The sequence below is a fragment of the Hyperolius riggenbachi genome, chromosome 5 (genome assembly GCF_040937935.1).
Source record: "Hyperolius riggenbachi isolate aHypRig1 chromosome 5, aHypRig1.pri, whole genome shotgun sequence".
NCBI lineage: Eukaryota > Metazoa > Chordata > Amphibia > Anura > Hyperoliidae > Hyperolius > Hyperolius riggenbachi.
This window is the reverse complement of record NC_090650.1, coordinates 187,670,506-187,696,271: the sequence shown is the minus strand read 5'-3', so window position 1 is coordinate 187,696,271 and position 25,766 is coordinate 187,670,506. Positions and strand designations below refer to the sequence as shown.

General features: G+C 42.8%; 1 protein-coding gene across 1 annotated transcript in view; it reads right to left on the bottom strand.

Moving 5' to 3' along the window:
• GLB1 (galactosidase beta 1) overlaps positions 1-25,766 on the bottom strand; it is a 141,856-nt gene that overhangs the window by 37,214 nt on the left and 78,876 nt on the right. Inside the window, exons 13-14 of the mRNA XM_068238312.1 lie at positions 5,347-5,460; positions 537-668 (exon numbers count right to left, since the gene is read on the bottom strand). Coding sequence (XP_068094413.1) covers positions 537-668; positions 5,347-5,460 — 246 coding nt within the window. The remainder of the gene's footprint in view (positions 1-536; positions 669-5,346; positions 5,461-25,766) is intronic.

Sequence of the window (25,766 nt, the reverse complement as noted above, 5' to 3'; positions counted from 1 at the left end):
GAATGGAGGGAGGGGGGAAAACAAAAATATAAAAATAATAAAATAAATATTTATAAACAATAAACAACCCTGGGGACGGATCTGACCCCACCAACAGAAAGCTTTGTTGGTGGGGAGAAAAAGGGTGGGGGTGATCACTTGTGTGCAGAGTTGTGCGGCCCTGCAGTGAGCCCTTAAAGCTGCAGTGGCCTGATTAAGGAAAAATGGCCTGGTCTTTACGGGGGTTTAACACCGTTGTCCTCAAGTGGTTAACAAAGAATACAAACACATACTAATATATACTCCTGTTGCAGGACATGTACAGGGAAAACAAGAAGAAAAAAAAAAGTTGCCCCCTGGTAGTAGAGATTACATAAAAAAAAAAAATCTAGTTTGGGTTTCCTGTATCAACAAGCATACTTCCATGTTCTTCAGCTGTAGAAAATAAAAAAAAATAAAAAAAACCTTTCATATATTGGAAGTGTTCATAAGCTAGATTCACAGTAAAAACTAAGATTAATAAAAACTTAGTCACCATATAAAAAGGACCAACCTACCTTGAAGTCGTTGTTGTATCTTCCAAAATTAACTCTACCCATACTTTCCACCAGCAAATCAAGATGCGCTCCATTGGTTCCAGTTATATTTATGGACATTTCTCTATCTCTTTCAAGAATACCCTGGAAAACCTTGAAAAAATGATTTTGTTTCCTATTATTTGATGATAGTTAAGTTAAACAGACTTTTGAATGGTTTTTAGGAGGTTTGTTGTAGCATTAAATTTTTCTCCAAGACATCATCATATTTCAGACAATAGATCTATCCTCTCACATTTATAATTAAAATGTAAACATTTTACCTATGCCATATGCAAGCTAATTCACTTTTTCAAAAGGCATTATAACAAAAAAATTGTAAAAACTAAAATACAAGGTTTTGTCTGCGTACAAATAAGATGTACATTTGTCCTTGAGTAAAATGCACTATAAATTATGTTTGCCCTATGCTGCTTAGACTTACAGAAATTGTTTTTAATCTGATGGTTCTGACCTTCTACAAACATGTTTTGCAATAGTCCATCTCCTCATGTGGGACTCTCAGGGTTTCCATATTATTTTCAAATTGATTAACTGAAAAGCAGTTGCTCAGTCAGCTGCCGAAATAGTGTGCGAAGGAGAAGCTTCTCTTTGCAGAGAACCTTGCCAGGGAGTGCTTTTAAAAGAATAAAGGAAACCTTTAGGTTCCCCCACGAGGACAAGGTCTGGTCCAAAACCAGTCATGGGTAAGAGCTATAAGATTAAAACCTATACTATATGGGCTACCCTATACTCGCTGCAACTATCCCTGGCTACCCATACTGGGGGGGGGGGGGGGGGGGGGGGGGGAGGGTGAATTATACACCCTTGCCCTGGGTGCAATATAGTCTAGAAAATGCCCTGTCCTGCCCCCAACCATACCCCCTCCCCCCCAGCAGTGTGCCAGCTCCCGGTACCAGCTACCTATGCATTCAGACCTCAGATGGACTTTTACACTTTAAAAAAAATGTAATACACACACACATACATACATACATACACATATATACACATATACATATATACACATATACATACACATATACATATATACACATATACATATATACACATATACATACACATATACATATATACACATATACATACACATACATATATACACATATACACATACATACATATATACACACACACACACATATATATATATATATATATCAAGGGATGAGCAGCACAAAAGCACAAACCAAATTTTATGCAATACTATGCAAAGCATGCACGCAGCACTGGAGAACCCCAATCTCCATAAGAAATATATAAATACAGAGGGTACTGCAGCACACAACAGGAAAACAGTGACAGGGGCTCTTGGTTAAGCTTTAACGCGTTTAAGCTCACCAACTGCGCCAAAGTGTCCCCGATCTGGTGAGTCCTACTCTAACCAGGCAAAAATGCTAGTTTTTATCAGCGTTCTAGTGGGAACCATGCCAAAAGCCCAGGGTTCAGCTAAATGGAAGAAGGTGAGGTGTTTTTAATTTCATTTCTCCCATTTAGCTGACCCCTGGGCTTATAGTTTGGCTCATTATGCTCGGGGATTTAAGGTAGGACTCTCCCCTCTAAATCCTCAAACATGATTAATCAGAGGCCCTTCCATAAATCCCCAAGCATAATAAGGCAGAGTCTTCCTTTAACCCTCAACCATAATTAGGAAGAGTCTGGAGGGGATGTTGCTATCCTAAAAGAAGGCAGGGTTGTTAAAAAGGGGTCATCGCCTGCCTAAAAGGGGTTGTTGCCCATCTGCCTACCTAAAGAGGTATGCTGCCTAACTAAAGGGGAACAATGACCACCTGGTACGGGCACTAAAGGGGACCACTAGAGGTGTAACATGGATCTATCTAAAGGGGGGCATTTCCTAACTTAAAGACCAACTGTTAGCCATCATATGCCCCCCACAAAAAAATACATATGTAAGTAGATAAATGCTTGCTCTACTTACATATCAGATGTAATGCACTGTCCACGTTTTGGTTTCTTTTAATTTTCAATTTATATTATCTTCCTGGCAGGGGCCATCTTGTGCCCTCCAGGTTAAAGAATCCCCCCTCCGCATCCCCCTCCTCCCCGCACTGATTCAGAGCACAGCGGGGAGTATAAAGGCAGCAGGCACAGACTCACCTAATAATGTATCCAAGTGCAAGCGTTCCCATCTGTTCTCTGCACGACCACCGGAGGCAGTGCAGAGAGTATAGAAGGGAACTGCAGCGCCTGGAACCATTATTCAGGGAGTCTGTGTGCAGCTCCTTTATTCTTCCCCAATATTCAGCACGGAGAAGAGGGAGCATTCTGCAGGCCGCGGGCAGCAGATGTAGCAGAGAGGGAGCCCACATGCCTCTAGAGGAGGGGGGCTGAGGACAGTGACAGGAGACAGCCTCTGGCCCCCCTCCCTGCGCACTAACACGGCTGAAACATAGAGAGTGAAGGGGAGAGAAGGCGGCCAATCACATTGCAGAGAGGTGAGTGACAGAGGCTTCAGCCAATCAGGCTGATACAGCATAGAATGTCACTTCTCTTTTGCGTCTGTGTTAGTCTGCATACCATCTTAGAGCCTGGGGGTATGGGGAGAGAAAGAGCAAAGTAACATTGATTTTAAAGTTTGGATTTGCCTGGTTAGCATCCTCTTGATTGTTGTAACAGTTACTCTTTAACCTCCCTGGCGGTAAGCCCGAACTGAGGTCGGGCTATGCCGCCGGGAGGCACCGCTCAGGCCCCACTGGGCCGATTTGCATAATTTTTTTTGTTGTTACACGCAGCTAGCACTTTGCTAGCTGCGTGTAACCTCCGATCACCGCCGCTACCCGCCGATCCGGCGCTATCCGTCGCGCCGCAGCCGCCCCCCTCCCCCCCCAGACCAGACCCCGTGCGCTGCCTGGCCAATCAGTGCCAGGCAGCGCTGTGGGGTGGATCGGCTTCCCCTTTGACGTCACGACGCCGCGCCCCGTCGCCATGGCGACGGGGGAAGCCCTCCAAGAGATGCCATTCTTTGAACGGGATCTCTTGATCTCCGATCGCCAAAGGCGATCGGAGGGGCTGGGGGGATGCCGCTGAGCAGCGGCTATCATGTAGCGAGACGTTGTCTCGCTACATGAAAAAAAAAATAAAAAAATTTAAAAACGTATTTGCTGCCCCCCAGCGGATTTTAATAAACCGCCAGGGAGGTTAGGCTTTTCTTTACTTACCACATTAAGGGGGGGGCACTGCCTGCCTAACTGGGATGCTATGTAACTAGAGGGGGAATGTTTCATATGGCGTTTGTAATACACATTATTGGGCCATATTTGATGGAAGATATGGCAACCATAATTGTTTTGTAAATGGGTGCCTTGAAAAAAATGTCATCAAGGGTGCCCTGACCCGCAAAAGTTTGAGAACCACTGCTATATGTATATATTGGTATGTAATCCTTCCCACCCAGTGATGTCAAGCCTAGGCTGCTTAGCTATGTGCTCATCTTCTCCCACTCTGGAAGACCAGGGGACATATGCAATTCACTTTTTCACCTGAGTTTTCTCCTAGGAGATAATTTTTCATTTTCTATTTAAAATAACTTTTCAGCAAATTGCAACTGAAAAAGTACTAACAAGTTGGCGAAAAAGTACTATCAAAATTATTTTGAGTATTTTCTTGCTTGTTGATGGTTTAAAAGGCATTTTATTGACAATTTTGAAAATATCACCTAGTAGAAAAATCAGGAGAAAAAGTTAACTGCATACGGGCTCAGGTGTTTTTTTTTCTATCCAGCTCAAAACACACAACACCCAACCATTCCTCAGCAATGCACCTTGCCAGCACTAAAGATGTCCCCACCTGTGATAAATTTCAGAATTTAAATTGGGCGAAGAAAGATTTTCCGATGGGCAAACACTTGTCTAAATAATTTATAAATTATTATGAAGAAAAATAAGCAATTTTCTTAATTACCGCATTTATCGGACTATAAGACGCTCCTGACCATAAGACGCACCTAGATTTAAAAGACAAACACCAGGGGAAAAAATATATACTAAACTTGGTGCATCCATGGTGAAGGGGCAGCTTGTGGATTATGCCCCCTTTGTACCACATGCCCCCTTGTACCTGTACCTTGTCCTACTCTATCCCCTTGTGTCCGCCTCTATGCCCCTTTGTTTCTTCCTTTTGTCCTCCTCAATGCCCCATTGTGTACTCCTGTGTTTTCCATTCGTCCCCCAGTGTTCTCCTCTGCATGAACACAGTACAGGGAGTCCCCGACATTGCTGCGGGTTGGAGTCAGGAAGTTCACAAGTCAGGAACTCCCTGCATTTAGAATGTGAGACGCAATGACTTTTTCCCTACTTTTTGGGGAGAAAAAAAAAGTAAGTCTTATAGTCCCAAAAAATCAATATGTTATTTTCACTACAGGTCCTCTTGGAGAAAATGCATTGAAAGTGCATACACATTTTCGCAAGTGCAAACGCAATGCTGCGGTATGCAGTAAGAACCCTAAAGGGGATACAAATGATTCAGCCGAGATTTGGGTGCAGGGTTAAGCTGATAAATAGCTCACCCGGTTCCTGCACAAGTCCTGGGGTGATAATTACTATTCCCCAGGTTGCCATGGATAGTGGGGAAAGATGTAATTCTGCTTCCAGCTATTGTTGGCGATGAAATTACAGTGTTTTACATAAACCACTTTGTGAATTCCTGAAGTGTCAATGAGAAAAGTGTGGACATGAAGCATATATTCCTCAAACAGCATATTACTGTCATTGCAACGTTTAGAATGTGAGGCCATACTAGTTGAAATTCTCACCCCATTAACAGTGACATAGGCTCGGTCACGCACGCCATTAAATAAAGTTGCCAGCGTTGTAAGATTGCGATAGTCTCTGGGTAAGATAGTTCTGTACAATACAAAGCCAAAGTTCTAAAATAAAAGAAACACATTATAAGAAATTAGTCCATACTTAATGCTATATATTTGCAAGGTATTTTCTAGCACTTAAAGCAAACCTGAACTGAAAATTCAAAGTCATAATAAAACATACACACATCATACTTACCTCCTGTGTAGTCTACTCCCCAATCTCTTCCCACTCTCTCCTGCAACCTGTTTGTCCACTGGTCAGTGGAATTCTTCATCCTCCATTTTAAAAATGGCCATTACCCCAAAACAGCTTACTGGTCAGCACACTGTTAAACTGTAACATCTCCCACTTGAGCCATAGGGAAACATGGACAATACCTTGCTCATCAGATGTCCTTTCAGTTATTTATTTCTTTATTTTACTTATTAAGCGCCAACATATTACACGCTGGACATTAGTTTAGGTTACAGACAATATTTAGGGGTGACATACAGCAAAATAACAATACATGAATACAAGAAAGACCAGATCAACAAGAAAGACCAGATCATGCAGCACAGTATGAGTACAAGGTAATGCTTAGTCACTGGAGGGGAGCATGGAGATTAGGCAAGTTAGGTTCACTCAGATGCATGCCAGAGTAAAAAGGTGGGTTTTGAGGGCTTTCTTGAAGATGTTGAAATAGGGGGCTGCCCTAATGGGTGGAGGTAGGGAGTTCCATAGAGTTGGAGCAGCTCTTGAGAAGTCCTGGAGGCATGCATAGGACTGGGTGATGCGGGGGCGGTTAGGCGACGTTCATTGGAAGAGCGGAGTGAGCGGCTAGGTGTGTACCTCTGAGTAAAATCGGAAATGTAGGTTGGACAGGTTTTGTAGATAGATTTGTAGGTCAGACACAGTATCTTGAATCTGATTCTGGACTGGATAGGAAGCCAGTGGAGGGATTCAAGGAGGGGATCCGCCGTGGTGGAGCAATGGGAGCAGTGGATAATTCTGGCTGCTGCATTCATGATGGACTGCAGTGGGGCTGTTCGGGTCATAGGGAGGCCAGACAGCAGGGCATTGCAGTAGTCAAGGCGGGAAATTATGAGGGCATGGATGAGGAGTTTGGTGGTGGCAGAGGTCAGGAAAGGGCGAATCTTACAGATGTTACGAAGGTGGAAGTTGCAGGACTTTGTGAGGTTTTGGATGTGGGGAGTGAAGGAGAGTGCGGAGTCCAGGGTGACACCCAGACAGCGGGCTTGAGAGGTAGGGCGAATGGTAGTGTGGTTAACAGTGACATGCACATCTGGGAAGTTCATGGATGGCCGGGGTGGGAAGATCATAAATTCTGTTTTGTCTAGATTTAGTTTCAGGAACCTAGCAGACATCCAGGAGGAGATGGCCGATAGGCAGGAGGAGACCTTGTCCATGGTAGTGGTGGATATGTCAGGGGTGTGGAGGTAGATCTGGGTATCATCTGCATACAGATGATAGTTAAAACCCATGGAGGAGATAACCTTGCCAATGGAGGATGTGTATAAGGTGAACAGTAGGGGGCCATGGACCGAACCTTGGGGGACTCCCACAGAGAGGTGATTGGGGGTGGACGAGGACTCATTGAAGGCGATCGTGAAGGAGCGGTTGGAGAGGTAGGATGAAAGCCAGGACAGGACGAGATCGTGAATGCCCATGGACTGGAACGACTGGAGGAGTAGGGGATGATCTACTGTGTCAAGAGCTGCTGAAAGGTCAAGGAGGAGGAGAATGGAGTATTTACCTTCAGCTTTAGCTAAGGCAAGGTCATTGACCACTTAGGTGAGTGCAGTTTCGGTTTAGTGGGCAGGCCGAAATCCAGATTGCAGTGGGTCTAGCAGTGAGTTGGCGTTGAGGTACTGGGTCAGGCATTTGTGAACCAGACGGTCAAGGAGTTTTGAGGCATAGGGGAGGAGGGAGATGGGATGGTAGTTGGAGGGTAGCGAGGGGTCGATGGAGGGTTTCTTGAGCAGGGGTAGTACAGTGGCCTGCTTGAAGTCTGAGGGGAAGGCGCCATTATAGGCCGGCAACAGCTCCAGGCAGGTTGATACCTGAGCCTGCCCTGATGATGCTGGTACCCTTACCAGCGAAACCGGTAGGCACCTTGGGCTCACTCACCCACAGAGTCTGGCTACAGCGGGGACATTAGACATACCACTTGGAACAAGTTCAAATGGACGGATGAGTATATCCTTTCTTGGCACCTTCTATGCACAATAGACTGACAGTATTATTACATCCAAAGCTCTGTGAGACACAGGAATTCCATATAAGTGGAGATACCTTTATCAACTTGATATTACATCATATATGAAACATCATACTATCTATAACCACCATTAGGTGACCATATCCAAACAAGGGAGCTGAATAAGGGTATTATCCCTGGTGGACTGGACTTTCCTTAATATTAAATGTGGGGAGCTGCATAAGGGTATTATCCCTGGCGGACTGAACTTTCCTCAACATCACTTCACAAGGCTACAACATGACTTTCTAAAGCTGATTAAGATCAACATACACTAGCTGGTGTGGAGTTTCATCCTTATCTGGAAAAAGTCACGTAAACAGCTTTGCTTGATGGATCTCTACTACTGAGCTTTCCTTTGGAAACTGGAAACTTGAATTATACCATATTTTGCTTTTGGAATCTTGAATCCCATGCTGGTACTGTGTCCTCTATTCTATATGTGTGAGGAATACAAACTGTGGTGCCTAGCTCATGCTGTACGGAGCTTTCTTTGATACATGGAATTTTTCTCTACAATATATCAGTGGTCACTGTCATAGATGCTCTTTTCCCCTTCTGATATGCCAGACTATGGTTTTATAGTGTCATTTTAAATTTGTGATAATAAATATTTGAATGTTTTACTTTACCTTTTTGCTCAGGCTATATAATTTTTCTTCCTTTTTGATTTGACATTTTGCTAGTTATTTATGGTCTTAGACCAGAAAGGAAGCACCCTTTGATGATAAACTTGACCTATTGGGCTTGATTCACAAAGCGGTGCTAACCTAGTTAGCACGCCTAAAGACTTTTGGGCGTGATAAGCATTGGCACTAAGTAGGTTCGCGCGCAAACTCCGGTGCGCGCGAAACGTTGCATAGGGTTTAATGGCATTGCGCGCGTAAAAGTTTACGCACGTAAAACGTTACACGCAAAACTTTGCGTGCAAGTTTATTTTATCACGCCTAAACTGAGTTTAGGCGTGATAATGGGTTTTTCACCAGCGTGCTAACAGTTAGCACGGCTTTGTGAATCAAGCCCATAGTGTGAAAATTAACAAGGTTGCCCAAACTTTCGCATCCCACTTTATAACTGAGAGCAACGGATATATTTCAGTTCAGACAAAATCTTGTCAGAACTGGAAGAAATCGTGAGAAGAAAATGGTGAGCTTCTGAGAGGAACCAATGGCGAGGTAAGTATGTAATATTCATTTGCGGTTACATCATGTGTTTATTTGGTACTCCCGTATTAAGCCGTCCAGGAGGACAGCTCCGCTGTTAGAAACACTGGAAAAGTGTACACGGTTTCTTGAGCAGCTGATTCACCACAGATCAGCTGCTCCGTTCTATGCTCTGTTCCGCACAGCTTTCCTCTCTGCATGGTGTTGTGGCTTTCTCCTATAGCTGATCCCATCCCTAAGTCACAGCCTGATGCCTCCCATTCATCCCACCCCCGTCCCTACTACCCATCCTGAAATCAGCTGCCCTCCACTTGTCCGCAGCATCCCCTGCTCTTTCCTTGGACACCATGCAGCATAGCTTGGCCCTCGCTGCCCTGCCCCCCCCCCCCCCTCCTCACCAAACCCCCTCCTCCTCCTCCAAATTTCCTGCTTTCCAGGCATCCTGACCACTTTTCTAGTGACTGCTCAGTCTGGTTAGAAAAACGTGACTAGTTTTCTACACAGGGCTGTGGAGTCGGTCCAAAAATCCACCGACTCCGACTCCTCAGTTTAGGATTCCACCGACTCCGACTCCACGACTCCGACTCCTCTAATTTGCATATTACAATTTTGTTGATTAAAAGTATGTAACATGAAATTCGTCTCTTAACTGCCAACGAGGGAATGAGGAGATTGTAAACAGACAACACCTCTGTGTTCAATGTGCACAGCATTCTCAGTGGATTCCCTGCAGCTCTGTGGGGAGTGTATATGTTTAGTACTACTGTGTAACAAAGTAAACCTGAGACAGATGAAATTAAAGTTTTATACATACCTGGGGCTTCCTCCAGCCGCCTTCAGGATAATCAGTCCCTCGTTGTCCTCCTCCACCACCTGGATCTTCTGCTATGAGTCCAGGTACTTGAGTCAGTCAAGCGTAGTGCGCATGAACACACTCCGCCGTGAGCGTACTACACCTGTGCAGCACTATTGCGCAGGTGCAGAATGTTCCTGGCTGTGGGAGCGGGGTGCGGCCGGACAGCGCTGACTGGCTGAATTACCAGGACTCATAGCAGAAGATCCGGGTGGTGGAGGACAGTGAGGGACTGATTAGCCTGAAGGGGGCTGGAGGAAGCCCCAGGTATGTATAAAACTTGACTTTTCATCCGTCTCAGTTACCCTTTAATTTGTAGTCACCAAACCAAATTTTAATAACATATCAAATTATTTTATTTCATCAGCAAAGGGAGTGCATACATTTGCATAAATCAGCATCAGTGCAGAATTATTTCCATCTCGTTGACCATCTCTATTAGTGACATAGCTACACATCAGGCTTTATTCTTACAGCATAGATGTTATTTAGTATATATAAGAGATTCCTGTGTACACATCATATATACAGTCACACTCAGATATGTATATCTGACCTTAAAAATACGGGGACTGCTTTATTGAAGCAGCACAAGTAACTAATTTTGATTGGTTTATTTCATTTTTGTGGACTAAGCACAGCTATTACTGTATATATACTGTATATATACATTATTTTTAATGACTATTATCTGAGAAATAGAACATTATCATATTTTCTATTTTAATTACAGTTACAAATTCATTAGGAGTCGGAGTCGGTGCATTTTTCCCGACTCCAGGCACCCAAAATTGCCCGACTCCATGACTCCGACTCCACAGCCCTGTTTCTACATAGTAATAAGTTACTTCTGTGATCTGCACTCCCACAGTAATAAGAACAAATTATGTTAAGGTAGAAACATGCTAACTCCCATGGGGTGATAATGTTGATTAAAAAATGAACCACAGAAATTAAGTATGATTGCTTTATGGTGACAGTTTTTTTTTTGAATTACACATGAGCTGTGATGTAGTAGGATGAGATTTTTGAGAATATATTCTACAGTGGTGGAAAAAACAATAATTACATAAAGTAAGTGTACAGATTTGAGTGCAAGATGCTGAAAGTTGATTTTTCAATTACTGGTATATTATTTTGGAATGATAGTCATGCCTGAGAAAGAAATCTGAGTTGCCTTAAAAATTCACTATTATCTAATCAGCAAAACTGTATTTAACCCTATATTTTCTTGATTCCTCATTTAAGAGTGAACAAGTCTCCTGAAACTTAGTTTGTACAGTACAAACAATTCCTCATATGTGCATTACATAAAGACATGACTGCCACCAGAGACAGGACACCATGTATGTGGAAGGTGAACAGATCATAGGTGAGGATATTACAGTAAATGCCTACAGATGCTTTACTCCATGCCTCAACAACCCTTTTTGGCCCTTTACAATCTCATGACTAGAGAAATTGCAAAAACAATCTTGATTGTACAATTAATGATACAATTTTGATTGAACAATTTTACCAAATCTATGTAGCAAAAGGGTAATACGTAGGGTATGTGTTAAATTGATACTTTAAGTGGTCCCTCATATTACATAAAAATTGCAAGATCACACATCAACATAGTATCATTAGTGGGCATCTTAAGTGTGTGTGTGTGATCCACAAGCTACCCAACTCTGTTGGGTTTGTACCGAGAACTTTCACTTCAGGCGTCCTTTCAGTAAACTGAGGGAGAGGGATATGGAAGCTGACATATTCATTTGCAGAGAACACAAAGGTGACACAGATAGCCCAATATAGTGTAGTATGTACTGGTAATTGGATATGAAAGAGCAAGTATGTAATAATACTCACAAGCCAGGGTTAGCATCCAGGAATCCACTGTAATGGCAGGTGGGGAGATTAGACCTGTCCCCACTCAGGATTAAGAAGACTAGCTCTGTAGATCGGAAGAAAAAAAGGGCAACACCCCTCCACCAAGGGTGGATTCAGATACCGTACAGGCAAACAGAGGGACCAGAAGTATAAAAGTCACTAAAATTACCTCCTCCTAATTTGCTTTTTAAACAATGCATATTGCCTGGCCGTCCTGTGTATCCTCTGCCTCTAATACTTTTGGCAGTAGACTCTGAACAAACATGCAGATCAGGTGTTTGGGCCCTTTTCCACTGCTGCTTGCGGCTTCCGCCTGCGATCAGGCTGCAATGCATTCGGGCAAACAGCAATTTCCATTAGCTAGTGAGGGGAGCTAATAGGCGCTGCTACTAATTGTCCAGCTGCTACTTCTATAGGTGGGAATACCCCCTACCCACCCAAAGCGGAGTACTAAAAACAATAATATGGAGGAGCTAAAAATTGTGAACACTTTATTTTGTTTTATACTGTAATACAGATTGGTTAAAAAGATTATAAAATCTCCTCTCTTATGTTGTCATCTATGCATATGCTTGGCACCAATCCACTTTGCAAAAATCCACTTTTTCATAAAAGGTGCACAATGCCACAGAAAAATACTTTTTATCCCTTTAAGACCATCAAGTCCTTGCTTCTGTAACACTGAGTAAAGTCGTTATATATACACCAGTATCTCCACCATAAACACTCATTCAATGTTTCATGCAAAAAAGTGCAATTACAGTGGGGCGCTGGGGTTAACTTACAAATTCCTTTCTATCTGGCTTTCAACAGACATCTGTAAGGCTCCCTGCACACGATTCCAATTTTTTAATCCGTTTTTACATCCGATTTTTAATCGTTACTGCATGCTGCGTTTTTTCCTCCGCTTTTTTCTGTTTGAAAATCAGAATCAAAAACTGAATCCCAAAACGGATTTGCAGTGTGCAGGGAGCCTTAAGCCCAATCTACACGATACGATTCTTTGTACGATTCAATTATGATTCTATTTACGATTCAATTAAATCCAACATGTCAGATCCTGATTCGATTAAATTCGATTTGCCATTACAAAACAATGGCAAATCGAATTAAATCAAAATCGAATCCCGATCGGACATGTCGGATTTATTGGATCGTAAATAGAATCGTAATTGAATCGTACAAAGAATCGTATCGTGTAGATGGGGCTTTAGAGCTGTTGAGTAGAGTCCCGGCCGGTGGCATTATTTTTTTTCTTTAATAAACAAACACACTTTTTTCATTCATTTTTTTTATAGGGGACACCAGAACACTCTGAAGAGTGTGTATGCAGTGTGTGCATGTTGGTGCAAAGCATATGCATAGACAACATAAGAGGAGATTTTATAATTTTTTGAATCAATCTGTATTACAGTATAAAACAAAATAAAAGTGTTCACAATTTTTATCTCCAGCGCTCCTCTTTTTCATAAAACAGGCTAATCGAGAAATGCATACATAAAAGAAGAAAAAGAAACAAGCCATCATTTCTTATTGAAAAAGTCTACCCCTAACCAAATCAAAAACAACCACCTCTGGGGTATCTAACCATTTATTCCAGATATTTTCGAACCGAGCCCCATTACCCCTATGCATATGTACATTTTTTTCAATTTAAGATACTCATTAAGTTGTTTAACCCACTGCGTATAAGTAGGGGGGCTTCATCTATCCACTGCTTAAAGGAATACTGTAGGGGTGTCGGGGGAAAATGAGTTGAAGTTACCCGGGGCTTCTAATGGTCCCCCACAAACATCCTGTGCCCACGCAGCCACTCACCGATGCTCTGGCCCCGCCTCCTGTTCACTTCTGGAATTTCAGACTTTAAAGTCTGAAAACCACTGTGCCTGCGTTGCCGTGTCCTCGCTTCCCCTGATATCACCAGGAGCGCACGGCACAGGCACAGACCATACTGGGCCTGCGCAGTACGCTCCTGGTGCCATCAGCGGGAGTGAGGACACGGCAACGCAGGTGCAGTGGTTTTCAGACTTTAAAGTCTGAAATTCCAAAAGTGAACAGGAGGCGGGGCCAGAGCATCGGTGAGTGGCTGCGAGGGCACAGGATGTCTGCGGGGGACCATTAGAAGCCCCGGGTAACTTCAACTCATTTTCCCCCGACCCCCCTACAGTATCCCTTTAAGAATGAATAATCTCGCTTGAAAGCGACTTCTATGGATTGCAATAAAGGATACTTGCTTGGGATCAGAAAGGTCAGTGGCACTAAGGATACATGTATTAACATCATTCACTATTTCAGTTTGAAAAATCCCTGATGAAGTAGTAGAAATCATTCCCCAATATCTATGCAATTTGGGACACCTCCACAACATATGCAAAAGATCACCATGATCCCTCTGGCATCGAGGACATAAAGGATCTCCTCTTAGGCCTATTTTATAAAGTCTTGAGAGTAAAAAAGGCTCTGTGAAGAATTTTAGTTTGATTAAAATGTTGTGATGCATTGACCGATAGATAAGGAATGGCTTGTAAAGCAATACTCCAGAGCTCATCCGTTAATTCTGCAACATCATTTTGCCAGCACATTTTACTTTTTATGGGATATTTATTTAAATGGGGATCAAGAAGAATTGCATATACTGATGAAACTCCAGCGCTCCTCAATATTATTGTTTTTAATTTCCATTAGCTGCAATTGCAACTTTTACCTGTCGAGAATGGAGCGCGATCACAGCGAGAATCACGTGAGCCAATGATTGCTTGCGGGGAAAAAAACGACACACTTTAGTGGGAAATAGGCACCCCGATTTACATGTAAATTGCAGTGCTCTAGCGATTGGCAAAACGGCTGTGATAGGCTTTTTGAAGTGGATCGCAGCCAATGGAAAAGTGCCCTTTCTGACGGAATTAGCTGCATGCTTGTTTCTAGTGTGTGATTCAGACACTACTGCAGCCAACGAAATCAGCATGACTGCCAGGCAACTGGTATTGTTTAAAAGGAAATAAGTATGGCAGCCCCCATATCCCTCTCACTTCCGGGGTCCTTGAAAACATGTTGTCCAGCACAGAGAAAATCTTATTTTTGTGCACAGTGTAAAGAAAAAAAACATTAATTATTCTTCATGTTATCACTTTAGTAAATCGTAAAAGAACTGCTGTGACTCCAAAACGCTGTAATCATTTGCTTTTGTGTGATCAGTGACATATTTGTTCTGCTCATGTATGCTGTGTGCACACTCTCACAGTGACAGCAAACTGGCTGACATTGGCCATCTCAACTAGGAAATCTGCTTACTCAGGAACCTCTAGCTGTACTTCACCAGATATAGTAAAACTTTCTTGCGAGATCTCTCATAGGTGAACTTTTCTTGTCCTTAAAGGGGCACTATTGCGAATTCTGTGTTTTTCAGTTAATGTAATAAAGGATTTCTGCAAGAGGAGTAGGTTAACACAGTTAAATTTGCTGGTCAAAGCTAATCTGTACACTGACTTGGCTTACAGCAAGAGTGAGAATCTCCATGTCAGCTAAGTTACTAACGCGTCTCTAAGGGCCCTTTTACACTAAATGCATTTTGATGCATTTTTTCCTCCATAGCTGTGCATTGTCCCTATTTTTATTTATTTGCAAATTCTAGAGTGCAGGAGGGGCACTCCTTCACTCATCTCCTTGCAGACCATTTATCATTTTTTTATGAGGAGCGCTATAATCTATAACGACTTGTATTAACATAATTGATCTAGAAACCCCTACAGCAAATGAACATATGTGATTTACTAGCAAGAATGAAGTTGGAGGTACTCACTATTAATCACATGTTTATTTTCTTACCTAATGTTTATTATATGGAAGTTGGCACATCCAGTAATGTCAAAGGCCTTGTTTACATCATAAGTGATACAATACTGTGTGCTGCTGAAGGACTGATTTTCATGTGCTCACTGTAGTGAACACACCAATGTTGTGTGTTGCGCTACTAGATTTGATTATTCCAATCAGACCAGATCATGTATCAAACGTGCAAGTTCAAGAGCATTTGGGTACTAGTGATCACAACATGATAACGTTTGATCTGGTGATTGATAGGTCATGGATGAGCTGAACTGAAACTGAATTTTAAAAAAAGCAAAGTTCAATTAACTCAGGCATGCACTAAATTCAGTGACTGGGATAATATACTACATGGGAAGGACACTGAAGGGAAATGGCAAACTTCTACAATTATTCTCAAATATTGTAGTAGTAATACATCCCATATGAAAAGAAAACTTCTGGGAAAAAAAACCTCTATGGAAAAAGAATGCCTATAAGGTCCTAAAACAGGAGGGGCCGAGACTACATTAAGCAATTATAAGGAGTGCAATGAAAGTTGTAAAAAAGAAATTAGGCTGGCAAAGATTGAAGGTGAAAATCAAATCACTAGGGATATCAAATCTAACCTAAAGAAGTTTTACAAATGTATCAACTCTTAAAGAAAAAAAAAAAAGTAGGGTGGAGCTATTGAATGCTTGCTTTGCTTCTCTCTTCACAAGGGAAACATTGTTGTTGCAAATTACAGATGCGGAAGGGTCCCCATCTTCCAAATGTAATATTAAATACTTAAAGAGGAACAGTAAGGAGGAATAAATATTCCTTAAAAAGCAGTATAAGACAGTGATTTAGGTATATAGATAAGAAGGATTGACTAATAAATCTCGTAACCCTGTCAGCAAGGTGCTGTAAAAATGCCATGGGTAGCCTGGGAGGATCCCTGTTTACTACTGGCAGGAGTAGCAAGTTTTTTTTTCTTCATCCCAGCAGTTGAAAACACGCCCACAGTTGAAGGTTGTTACACCCTCCTTCCCCAACCTTTTTTTTTTCCTAACTGACATAATTTGCAGAAGCCCAGGAAGTATAATATGCACATGTGTAAACAGAAGCAGACAGGGAATGAGCTGGAGATGCTGATTAGTGTATTGTAATATAGCTGAATAGCAGAGGCGTTTCAAACCACTGGCATTACAGCATAAGGGCCACTAGCTGCCTTTTTGCCAGAAACGCAAAACGCATGCATTTGCTGATTCTGAAGTGCAGCTTATTTAAAATAAGAATCTTGGGTGGCCTTTTCCACTGCTGCGTTCCGGTTTTTAAAAACGCAAACCCATGTCTGTGCGATTGTGATGCGTTTTGTGTTTCAATGTAAAGTATAGGAATGCATGAAAAACGCATAGAAATGTGTTTTGCGTTATGTATTGATTTAACCACCAGTATCTATTTTCAAGACAACACTTGCCATTTGCCAATCAGAAAAACGGAGACTGCAAACGCATAAAAAACGCACAAAACGAACATCAAAATTGGGAAAACGCAAATGCATTTGCAGTTGCGTTTTGCAGTGGAAAATGGCCCTGAAGCACAGAGCTGTCTACAAAGGCATTGTAAATTTTCTGGCAGTCCAGGAAAAAAAAAATTTCTTTTCCATGTCTTGAGAGACTGAAAACTAAAGCAATACATCAGGCAATGATGGGCAGATTCGACCAAGAGACAAATCTCTCTCTAATCGAATCTGATTAGAGAGAGATCTGTCAGCTGCTCATACACCACAGTCCGATTCCCGATCAATGTCAGCATGAAATCTCCTAGAAATCGGCAGAGCCCGCCGCTGTTCCTCTGTGTATAAATGTATGTACATGTATGTGTATTTATACATTACCTGTCCTGTATCTGTCTTCCACCGCTCCTCCCTATAAATGCCGGCCAGCGTAACGTCGCACATGCACGCCAGCGAGATATGTGCCGGCAGCAAGTATGGGAAGTGTAGCAGCGAATTCAGAAGAGGGCGGTCACTGGGACACAAAACAGGTAATGTGTAAATACACATACACACATAGCGCCAGGAGTTTCGTCACTCACCCAGATATCGCTTGCCTTTTACCGTCATGCACCCGACCAACCACGATAGCCAATTTGCAGCATTTCCGATTGACTCATGTGCATAAATATCAGCCTGAAATTGGTTGCGTTGTCAATCAGGCATGCACTTTGCGGGGTGATTTTAATCTGATTTGATTATAAGCTTTCTCCCCCCTGCACAATTGTGCTAATGACTGCATCTGCTCGTCCACTGATAAGAAATACAAAGATTTGTAGACAGTCCCTATTCAGTATTCTGCAGGGTCTTGAGTACAGCACCCTGCCTCCAGCCTTTTCACCCCAAATCCCCAAGAGCTTTGTACTGTAGCGATGCTGGAGCAGTCTGCAGAGCAAGCCATCAGAGTAGGACAGATTGGGCCCATTCACACTGGGGATCACAAAATGCTGGCAATTAGCGCTAGCGTTTTGCGGCTGTGATTTTTTTTTTTTTTTTTTGCAGCAAACGCAACTACACTTTCATGATTTTTGAGCGATTGGGATTACACAAGCACTTTAATCCGCAGAAACCGCCTACGAATCGCCCCAGTGTGAATGGGCCCTGAAGAGCACACTCATCTGACATCATCTGCAGCACTGTACAGAGTACATATTCATGTCGCTGACTGTCCTCAGAGGAGCTCACAGTCTAATCCTACCATAGTCATAATGTAATGATCTACCATATTATTATGTAGTTATATAGCACTAACATCTTCTGCTGAACTTTACAGAGTACATAGTCATGTCACTGACTGTCCTCAGAGGAGCTCACAGTCTAATCCTGTGTCAAAATAAACACACGACGTAGCTGAAAATGAATATTACATACTAACCTCACCATCAGTTCCTCTCAGAAGCTCAACATTTTGTTATTAATATTAGGACACTGATAACTTCTGTATTGTAATGAAATAGTGTATCTTTTTTTTTTCCTTCTTTTTCTTTTTTCTTTCTTCTTTTCCTTTCTATATTGTAGTGTGCTTTAATATAGTTTTGTTTAAGGGACGGGGGGGGGGGGGGGGGGATGTTGAAGGAAGGGAGAAAGGGAGGGGAAGAGAGGTAAAATGAAAGAAAAGAGATGACTTTTGACTATGATGCAAAACCTAGCCCTGGCTTAAGAGCACTGTGATGAAGCTGATATTCTTTGCCGGGCTATGAGCTATGAGAGCTTGCTGATTATCAAAAAAAAGAGAAGGAGAAAAAAAGAAAATAAAAAAAAAAAAAAGAAGCTCAACATTTTCTTCTTACAATGATGCCTTCCAGTTCTGACAATATTTTGTCAGAACTGAAATATACCAGTTGCTGTCAGTTATATATCAGCAGTTGTCAGTTACAACTGAATGTGCAAGGTAATGTCTATGTTTCCCTATGGCTCAAGTGGTGTGATATTACAGTTTAACAGTGTGCTGACCAGGAAGCTGTTAAGGGGTAATGGCCGTTTTTAAAATGGAGGATGGAGAATTTAATTGATCACAGTGGACAAATGGGACGCAGGAGAGGAGAAAGAGATTGAGGAGTATACAGGAGGTAAGTATGATCTGTGTATGGTTATTTTTACTTTTTATTTTCAGTTCAGGTTCTCTTTAAAGGAGTCATCAAGGGATATGAGGAAAATAAGTGCCACTTACCCGGGGCTTCGTCCAGGCTGACCAGGACGAAAGCTGACCAGGAGGTCAGCCTGTACTGCACCTACGTGAGCGTCGCTATCACTGCCACATGGACCGGAGCGTACTGCGCAGGCGTAGTAGTTCTGCGCCTCTGCAGTATGCTCCGGCCCACGTGGCGGTGATTGACAGCACCCCTCATGCAGGTGCAGTACCTCCTGGTCGGCCTGACGTCATCGCCGGGGACCGGAAAGCTTCACAAGCGAACGGCTCACCGCAGAGCTGCACGAAGGGACATGCTGGGAGCTTGTGGCTGGACGAAGCCCCACGGGTAAGTAGCACTTATTTTCCTTCAATTCCCTTGAGGACTCCTTTAAGGCATAAATAAGGGACAGCTGGAGAGGTCTGACTTCTAGCTCGGCACTTTTACTACTTTCTAAGCAAAGCACAGGAGACACAGCATTGTACAGCATGCTGGCAGCCTGTCACTGAGTCTGCACTGCTCTCTGCTTTGTTTCTGAACTCAAAGTAAAAAAAGTTCAGGCTCTCTCTCCCCCTCCCCCAGATGCATCAGACAGGCAGCGTTTTCACACTGTATACATTTTATCAGATGCTGGAGATTACCTGTTGCCTGTCATGCCTGTGGGAGAGAAACAGTGAGGAGGACAGTGGATGAGTGAGCAGGCTGCTAGATACACGCTGCTCACTCTCCTGAAGCTGCTGGCACTGCACGAGATTTGGGGGCGTGGCCGGCTCACTCTGCTGCCTGTTTCTTGTTGAAGGAGACTTTTTTTTTTCCCCCAAACACCAGGAGAGAGCTTGTGACGTTTCTAAACGTCACTACCCAGAAGGCACTGAGAGTAGGCTAATTATTATACATCCGCGGAGGCAGCTAGTGTGGTGGGCGTGGCTTACTGGTTAAAGCTACAGAAACTAAGTACATTTATATTATTTTACTAGGAGATACTTGTTTTTCCCCTATAAAGTGGGCATGATGTACACACTGGTGCTGAGTACAATAGGAGGTTACAGTTCCTCTTTAAAGCAGGAAGAAGTTAAGGCAAGACTAAATAAAATAGATAAGGCACCTGGCCCAGATGGCATGCATCCTCGGGTCCTAAGGTAATTAAGTTCAGTTATCGATAAACCCCTTTATCTTATCTTTTGTGACTCACTTTTAACTGGTTCCAAAAGATTGGCGGACAGTCCATGTTTCCCCATTATTGAGGGGTTACAAAGAGATCTTATACAAGACTTTATAGCAGAGAATAATCTTATTTCTCAGCATCAGCATGGAGTTTACTAAGGACAGGTCCTGTTTGACTAACATGCTCAGCTTTTATGAGGTGGTGAACGCTAGTGTTGATATTGGGAAAGCTGTAGATGTGATATACTTGGACTTGCAAAGGCCTTTGATACTGTTTCCCACAACAGTCTGGTGCAAAAGTTGAGGAGGCAAAGACTAGGGAAGAGTCTGTGTGCATGGATAGGGAACCGGCTAATGGGCAGAATGTGTTGTGGTCAATGGATCATATTCAAAATGGGTGACTGTTAGTCAGTGGGGTCCCACATGGGGCCAATACTGGGTCCAGTAGTTTTCAATGTATTTATTAATGACCTAAAAGATGAAGTAGAAAGCAAGGATGCTATTTTTGCAGATGATACAAATTGTGTAGAATCATTAACTCTCAGGATGATAGTGACATATTGCAAAATGATCTGGATAGGATGGTTATATGGGTACATAAATGGCAGATGAAATTCATTGTTGAACAATGTAAAGTCATGCATTTTGGTCATACCAACAGTCGAGCACGGGATACTGATGACATTAAACTTGGAGAAAGACTTAGGAGTATTCATGGACAACAAGTAAAATAATCGTATTCAATTCCAAGCCACTGCAGCCAAAGCAAATAACATTTGAGGATGCATAAAAAAGGGAATTAAAATCTCAGGATGCTAATTGCCCCTGAGCATCCTGAATTAAGTTAGATAAATTAGATAAAGTGGGTTTATTTAGTCTGGAGAACAGTTGCCTTAGAGGAGATGTAATTAACATGGATAATACATCAGAGGGCAATATAAAAGCTTGGCAGATGAGCTATTTGTCCCTAAACTTTGCAATGGACTAGGGGACATGATTGTCGCATGGAGGAATAAAGTTTTAGCCATTAATTTGGGAAAGTGTTCTTTACAGTAAGCGTAATTAAAATGTAAAAAAGGTATTGCCACAGGAAATAGTTCTGGCAAATTCTATATCTGCATTTTTTGGGGGCCTAGATGCTTTCCTACATACTTTCCTTGCATTGAAAAACATCCATGGATATAATTACTAGGTAATTCTTGGTCGTCTTTAATAAGCTACCATGTAAGCTAGGAACCTTGCATCCCCAACTACAGTAGCTCTTCTCTACTTTGTTCCCCAATTCCTCCCCACTAGAGGTTTATAGTTTCACACGTCCTCATTGCCAGCAAGAACATTGATTATAGACAACTGGAAATCTAGATAGAATTCCAACAATACAACAGGTTATCAGAAAAGCTGATTTCAATTTACATGCTGAAAAACTACTTGCAATGTGCCAAGGCACTATAGCTTCTTTCTTGCACAAAGCTGCCCTATGGCCAACTCTATAGCCAGATACTAAACTATTAATTTATAAAAAATAGGGACTCCAGCGCACTCAGCTTCTTAAAGCTTTAATGGATAGAATAAAACATTAAAATAATGAACAATACTCATGCAAAAGCCATTCAATAGCCACACATTCAACCGTTTTAGCACCAATCTGCACTATGCACTCTACACACTGCAAGATCTTGCAAATCTTGAAAATGGTTATCATGATTAACTATATTGCCATTTTCTACAACCAGGATCGAGATATCCCAGGGTCACTGACCATCAATCAGGTTGAAGCAAGATGTTGCGTGTGTAGAATGCATAGTCCGGATTGGTGCTAAAACGGTTGGATGTGCCGTTGGGGATTGATTGTGGGGCTACTGAATGGCGTTTGCATGAGTATCCATTATTGTAATGTTTTATTTTATCCATTAAAGCTTTACGAAGCAGGAGTCCCTATTTTTGTTTGAAAATTCTAGAGTGCAGGAGGGGCACTCTTTCACTCATCTCCTTGCAGACCATTTATCATTTTTATGAGGAGCGCTATAATCTATAACTACTTTTATTAACATAATTGATCTAGAGACCCCTGCAGCAAATTAACATATGTGATTTACTAGCAAGAATGTAGTTGGGAGGTACTCACTATTAATCACATGGTTATTATCCATAGGTGCAAGAAGGCTACTTCGGGGATTGCTCGAACATCACCGCACGGTTTCGCAGCACTAAGCCACCGCCCACAATAAAGCTATGGGGAGGGGGCAGCGGGTGTTTAGGATTCTTTTTAGAAGTAGGGGTTTTCTGGTTGATTCTTCTATTCATAATACAAACACTCAATAACAACAACATGTTCATTATATTGAAGTTGGCACATCCAGTAATTCCAAAGGCCTTGTTTACATCATAAGTGATACAATACTGTGTGCTGCTGAACGACTGATTTTCATGTGCTCACTGAAGTGAACACACCAATGATGACCACAAAGCAGTGTGCTACAGGCACAGGCTACAATGCGCTGCAATGCAACGCAGGGCTATTAGTGTTGATGAACAAGACCGAACGCATGCGATCACTGGGTAAGAACACTGTGGACCATATGCAATTACCGTTAACTTTTTCTCCTGAGTTTTCTTCTAGGTGATATTGGGCCTGATGCAATTCCAGGTGATAAGTAGCTTGCAGATGCGAGCTACTTATCACCTTGCCATCGCACGAGGATTACCGGCAAATCCTATTGCCAGTTTCACTCGTGCGATGGTCGATCGTTAGGGAGCATTACTCAGGCGAAAGCCTGAGCGATGCTCCCTATTCCCGGGCGATGGGGAGCGAGGTTTACCCTGTGGTGCTGTCCATCAGCACCACGGCCTCGCTCCCCACACATGCGCACAACCCGCCGCACATCTGCCACCATCTTCCGCCGCTGCATCTGGGGGTCTCCTTTAATAAGGAGACCCCCAGAGCTCCCCGCCGGCCACCGCTCATCTCCGCAACCCCCCACAAAGCTAAATGCTTAAATTCCTTACCGCCGCTTTACATCTGTCGGCCGCCGCAAGTCCCCGCTGTGTAATTACAGTGTACAAGTTACTGTAATTAGTCACTAATAACAGAGTCCCGCCAAAGCATCTTTGAATCAGCCGCCGGGGCTCCCCATTGGTTCACAGGCTGGACCATTTTCATTGGTCCAGCCTGTGAATCAATGGGGAGCCCCGGTGGCTGATTCACAGATGCTTTGCCGGTCATTGGTCCAGCCTGTGAATCAATGGGGAGCCCCGGCGGCTGATTCACAGATGCTTTGCCGGTCATTGGTCCAGCCTGTGAACCAATGGGGAGCCCCGGCGGCTGATTCAAAGATGCTTTGCTGGGACTCTGTTATTAGTGACTGTAATTACAGTAACTCGTACACTGTAATTACACAGCGGGGACTTGCGGCGAGATGCGGCGGCCGACAGGTGTAAAGCGGTGGTAAGGAATTTAAGCATTTAGCTTTGTGGGAGGTTGCGGAGACGAGCGGCGGCCGGCGGGGAGCTCTGGGGGTCTCCTTATTAAAGGAGACCCCCAGAAGCAGCAGCGATGTCGTGCGTTAGCATGTTTAGACCTGCTTTTTGCAGGTCTAAGCTAACGCTCATGTCTGCCGGGAAGCATCGCTTCCCGGAGGCATGCAAAGTGTAATAGGATAGGGTGTAAGGAACTTGCTGGGCGATAATATCACCCAAGCGAGTTCTTTTAGCACCCTGCCTAGGGCTAAATGCAATTGGATCAGGCGACTTTATAGTCGCCTGATTATCAGACTCACCAGCGTTTAACACTGGCGAGTCTGCCAATTGCATCAGGCCCATTTTAAACTTGTCAATAAAATGCCTTTTAAACCACCAGCAAGCAAAATACTCAGAATAATCTTGATAGTACTTTCCACCTACTTATTAGTACCTTTTCAATTGCAAAGTTTTGGAAAGTAATTGTAAATGGAAAATGAAAATGTATCTCCTAAGAAAAAAAAACAATTGCATATGGGGCTGTCTGTTGCTATGTTTGTCAATGCACTTTAATGATTATGGACGTCAAATCAAAGTACATTTATTGAAACAATTTTTATTTTTTTTTAAGGAAAGCTACAAGTATTTGATTACTTTAAAGAGAATCTGTACTCTAAAATTCTTACAATAAAAAGCATACCATTCTATTCATTATGTTCTCCTGGGCCCCTCTGAGCTGTTTCTGCCACTCCCTGCTGCAATCCTGGCTTGTAATTGCCAGTTTTAGGCAGTGTTTACAAACAAATGACATGGCTGCTAACCAGCTTGTGATAGGCTGAGAGGAGCTCAGTCTGTGACTCACACAGAGCCTGCAGGGGGCATGGAGAGGGTGTGTATAGCTTCTATCCTATCACAAGCAGAGCAGCACATTCCTGCCTGAGTCCGACAAAGGAAAGAAGATTAGATTATATAACAGAGATAATACAGCCACTGTGCAACTAGGAAAGGCTGCAGTAAGACAGACCACATTAGAACAGGTATAGGAACTTATAGGATAGAAGAAATAAGGCTGAAAATGTTGTCTCTTTAAAGAGAGTCTGAAGCCAATTTAAATACTTGTTCTTACCTGGTTTATGTTAAGGAATAGAAGAAGTGCTAAAACCCTGCATTCCCGTGACAGGACGAGGGCTTTACACCCCCCAAATCCCGGGGCAAAATTCCACAACTTTCCAGGTCGTGAATTTTGCTGCCCGGGGAGGCAGAGCTTTGTGCTGTAGCTCTGCCTCTACTGGAGTCAATCTCTGCCGATAGCCGCCTCACCCCTCTCAATCTTCTTTCACTGAGAAGGGTGGAGTAGAGGCGAGGCAGAGCTACAGTGCAAAGTTCTGCCTCTACCAGGAAGTGCTCCCCAATTTTTGCCCTGGGGATTTGGGGTGTATAAAGCCCTCGTTCTGCCACGGGAATGAAGCGTTTTAGCACTGCTTATATTCCTTAACATAAATAACAGGTAAAAATAAGTATTTAAATTGGTTTCAGACTAAGTATTAATGTTGGCACTGAATTTTTAGATGAACACATCTGTCTAAAGGTGCCCATTAACAGTACAGTTTCCAAAACCATTGACCGGATGATACAATTGTCGATTGCCGGAAACCATTGTTCAGGCCTATAAGTGGGAAAAAAAATGTCATACAATGCTGTGCAATCAGTGGAACTGATCCAAAAAAAATTGACAGATCAATCGATACATTGGTAGCTCGTGATCGATTGGTCCTATCACTGATGCCCGATACAACAGATTGGATGGCCGATTGTTAGGAGATTATACTGTTAATGGGCACCTTTACAGATATGCTTGCCTGCAGGTGTACACCTATCCCTAGAAATGCACTGCTCTTTGCTGATTTCCTGTTCAGAAAGAGGGATTTCAAAATCCACTTCTTATGAACTACAAGTCTACAGCACGTTTTGACAGCATAGTTACTGACACAAGTTCCTGCCCATCTCTACATAAAACTGAATATGGATTTGCAGGGTAGTAAACCTTTTAGCTAAAGAAAACATTTCCACCACTTTCAGCTACATGCTTTCTAATTTAGTTCTGGGGTATGTAGTCTAGCT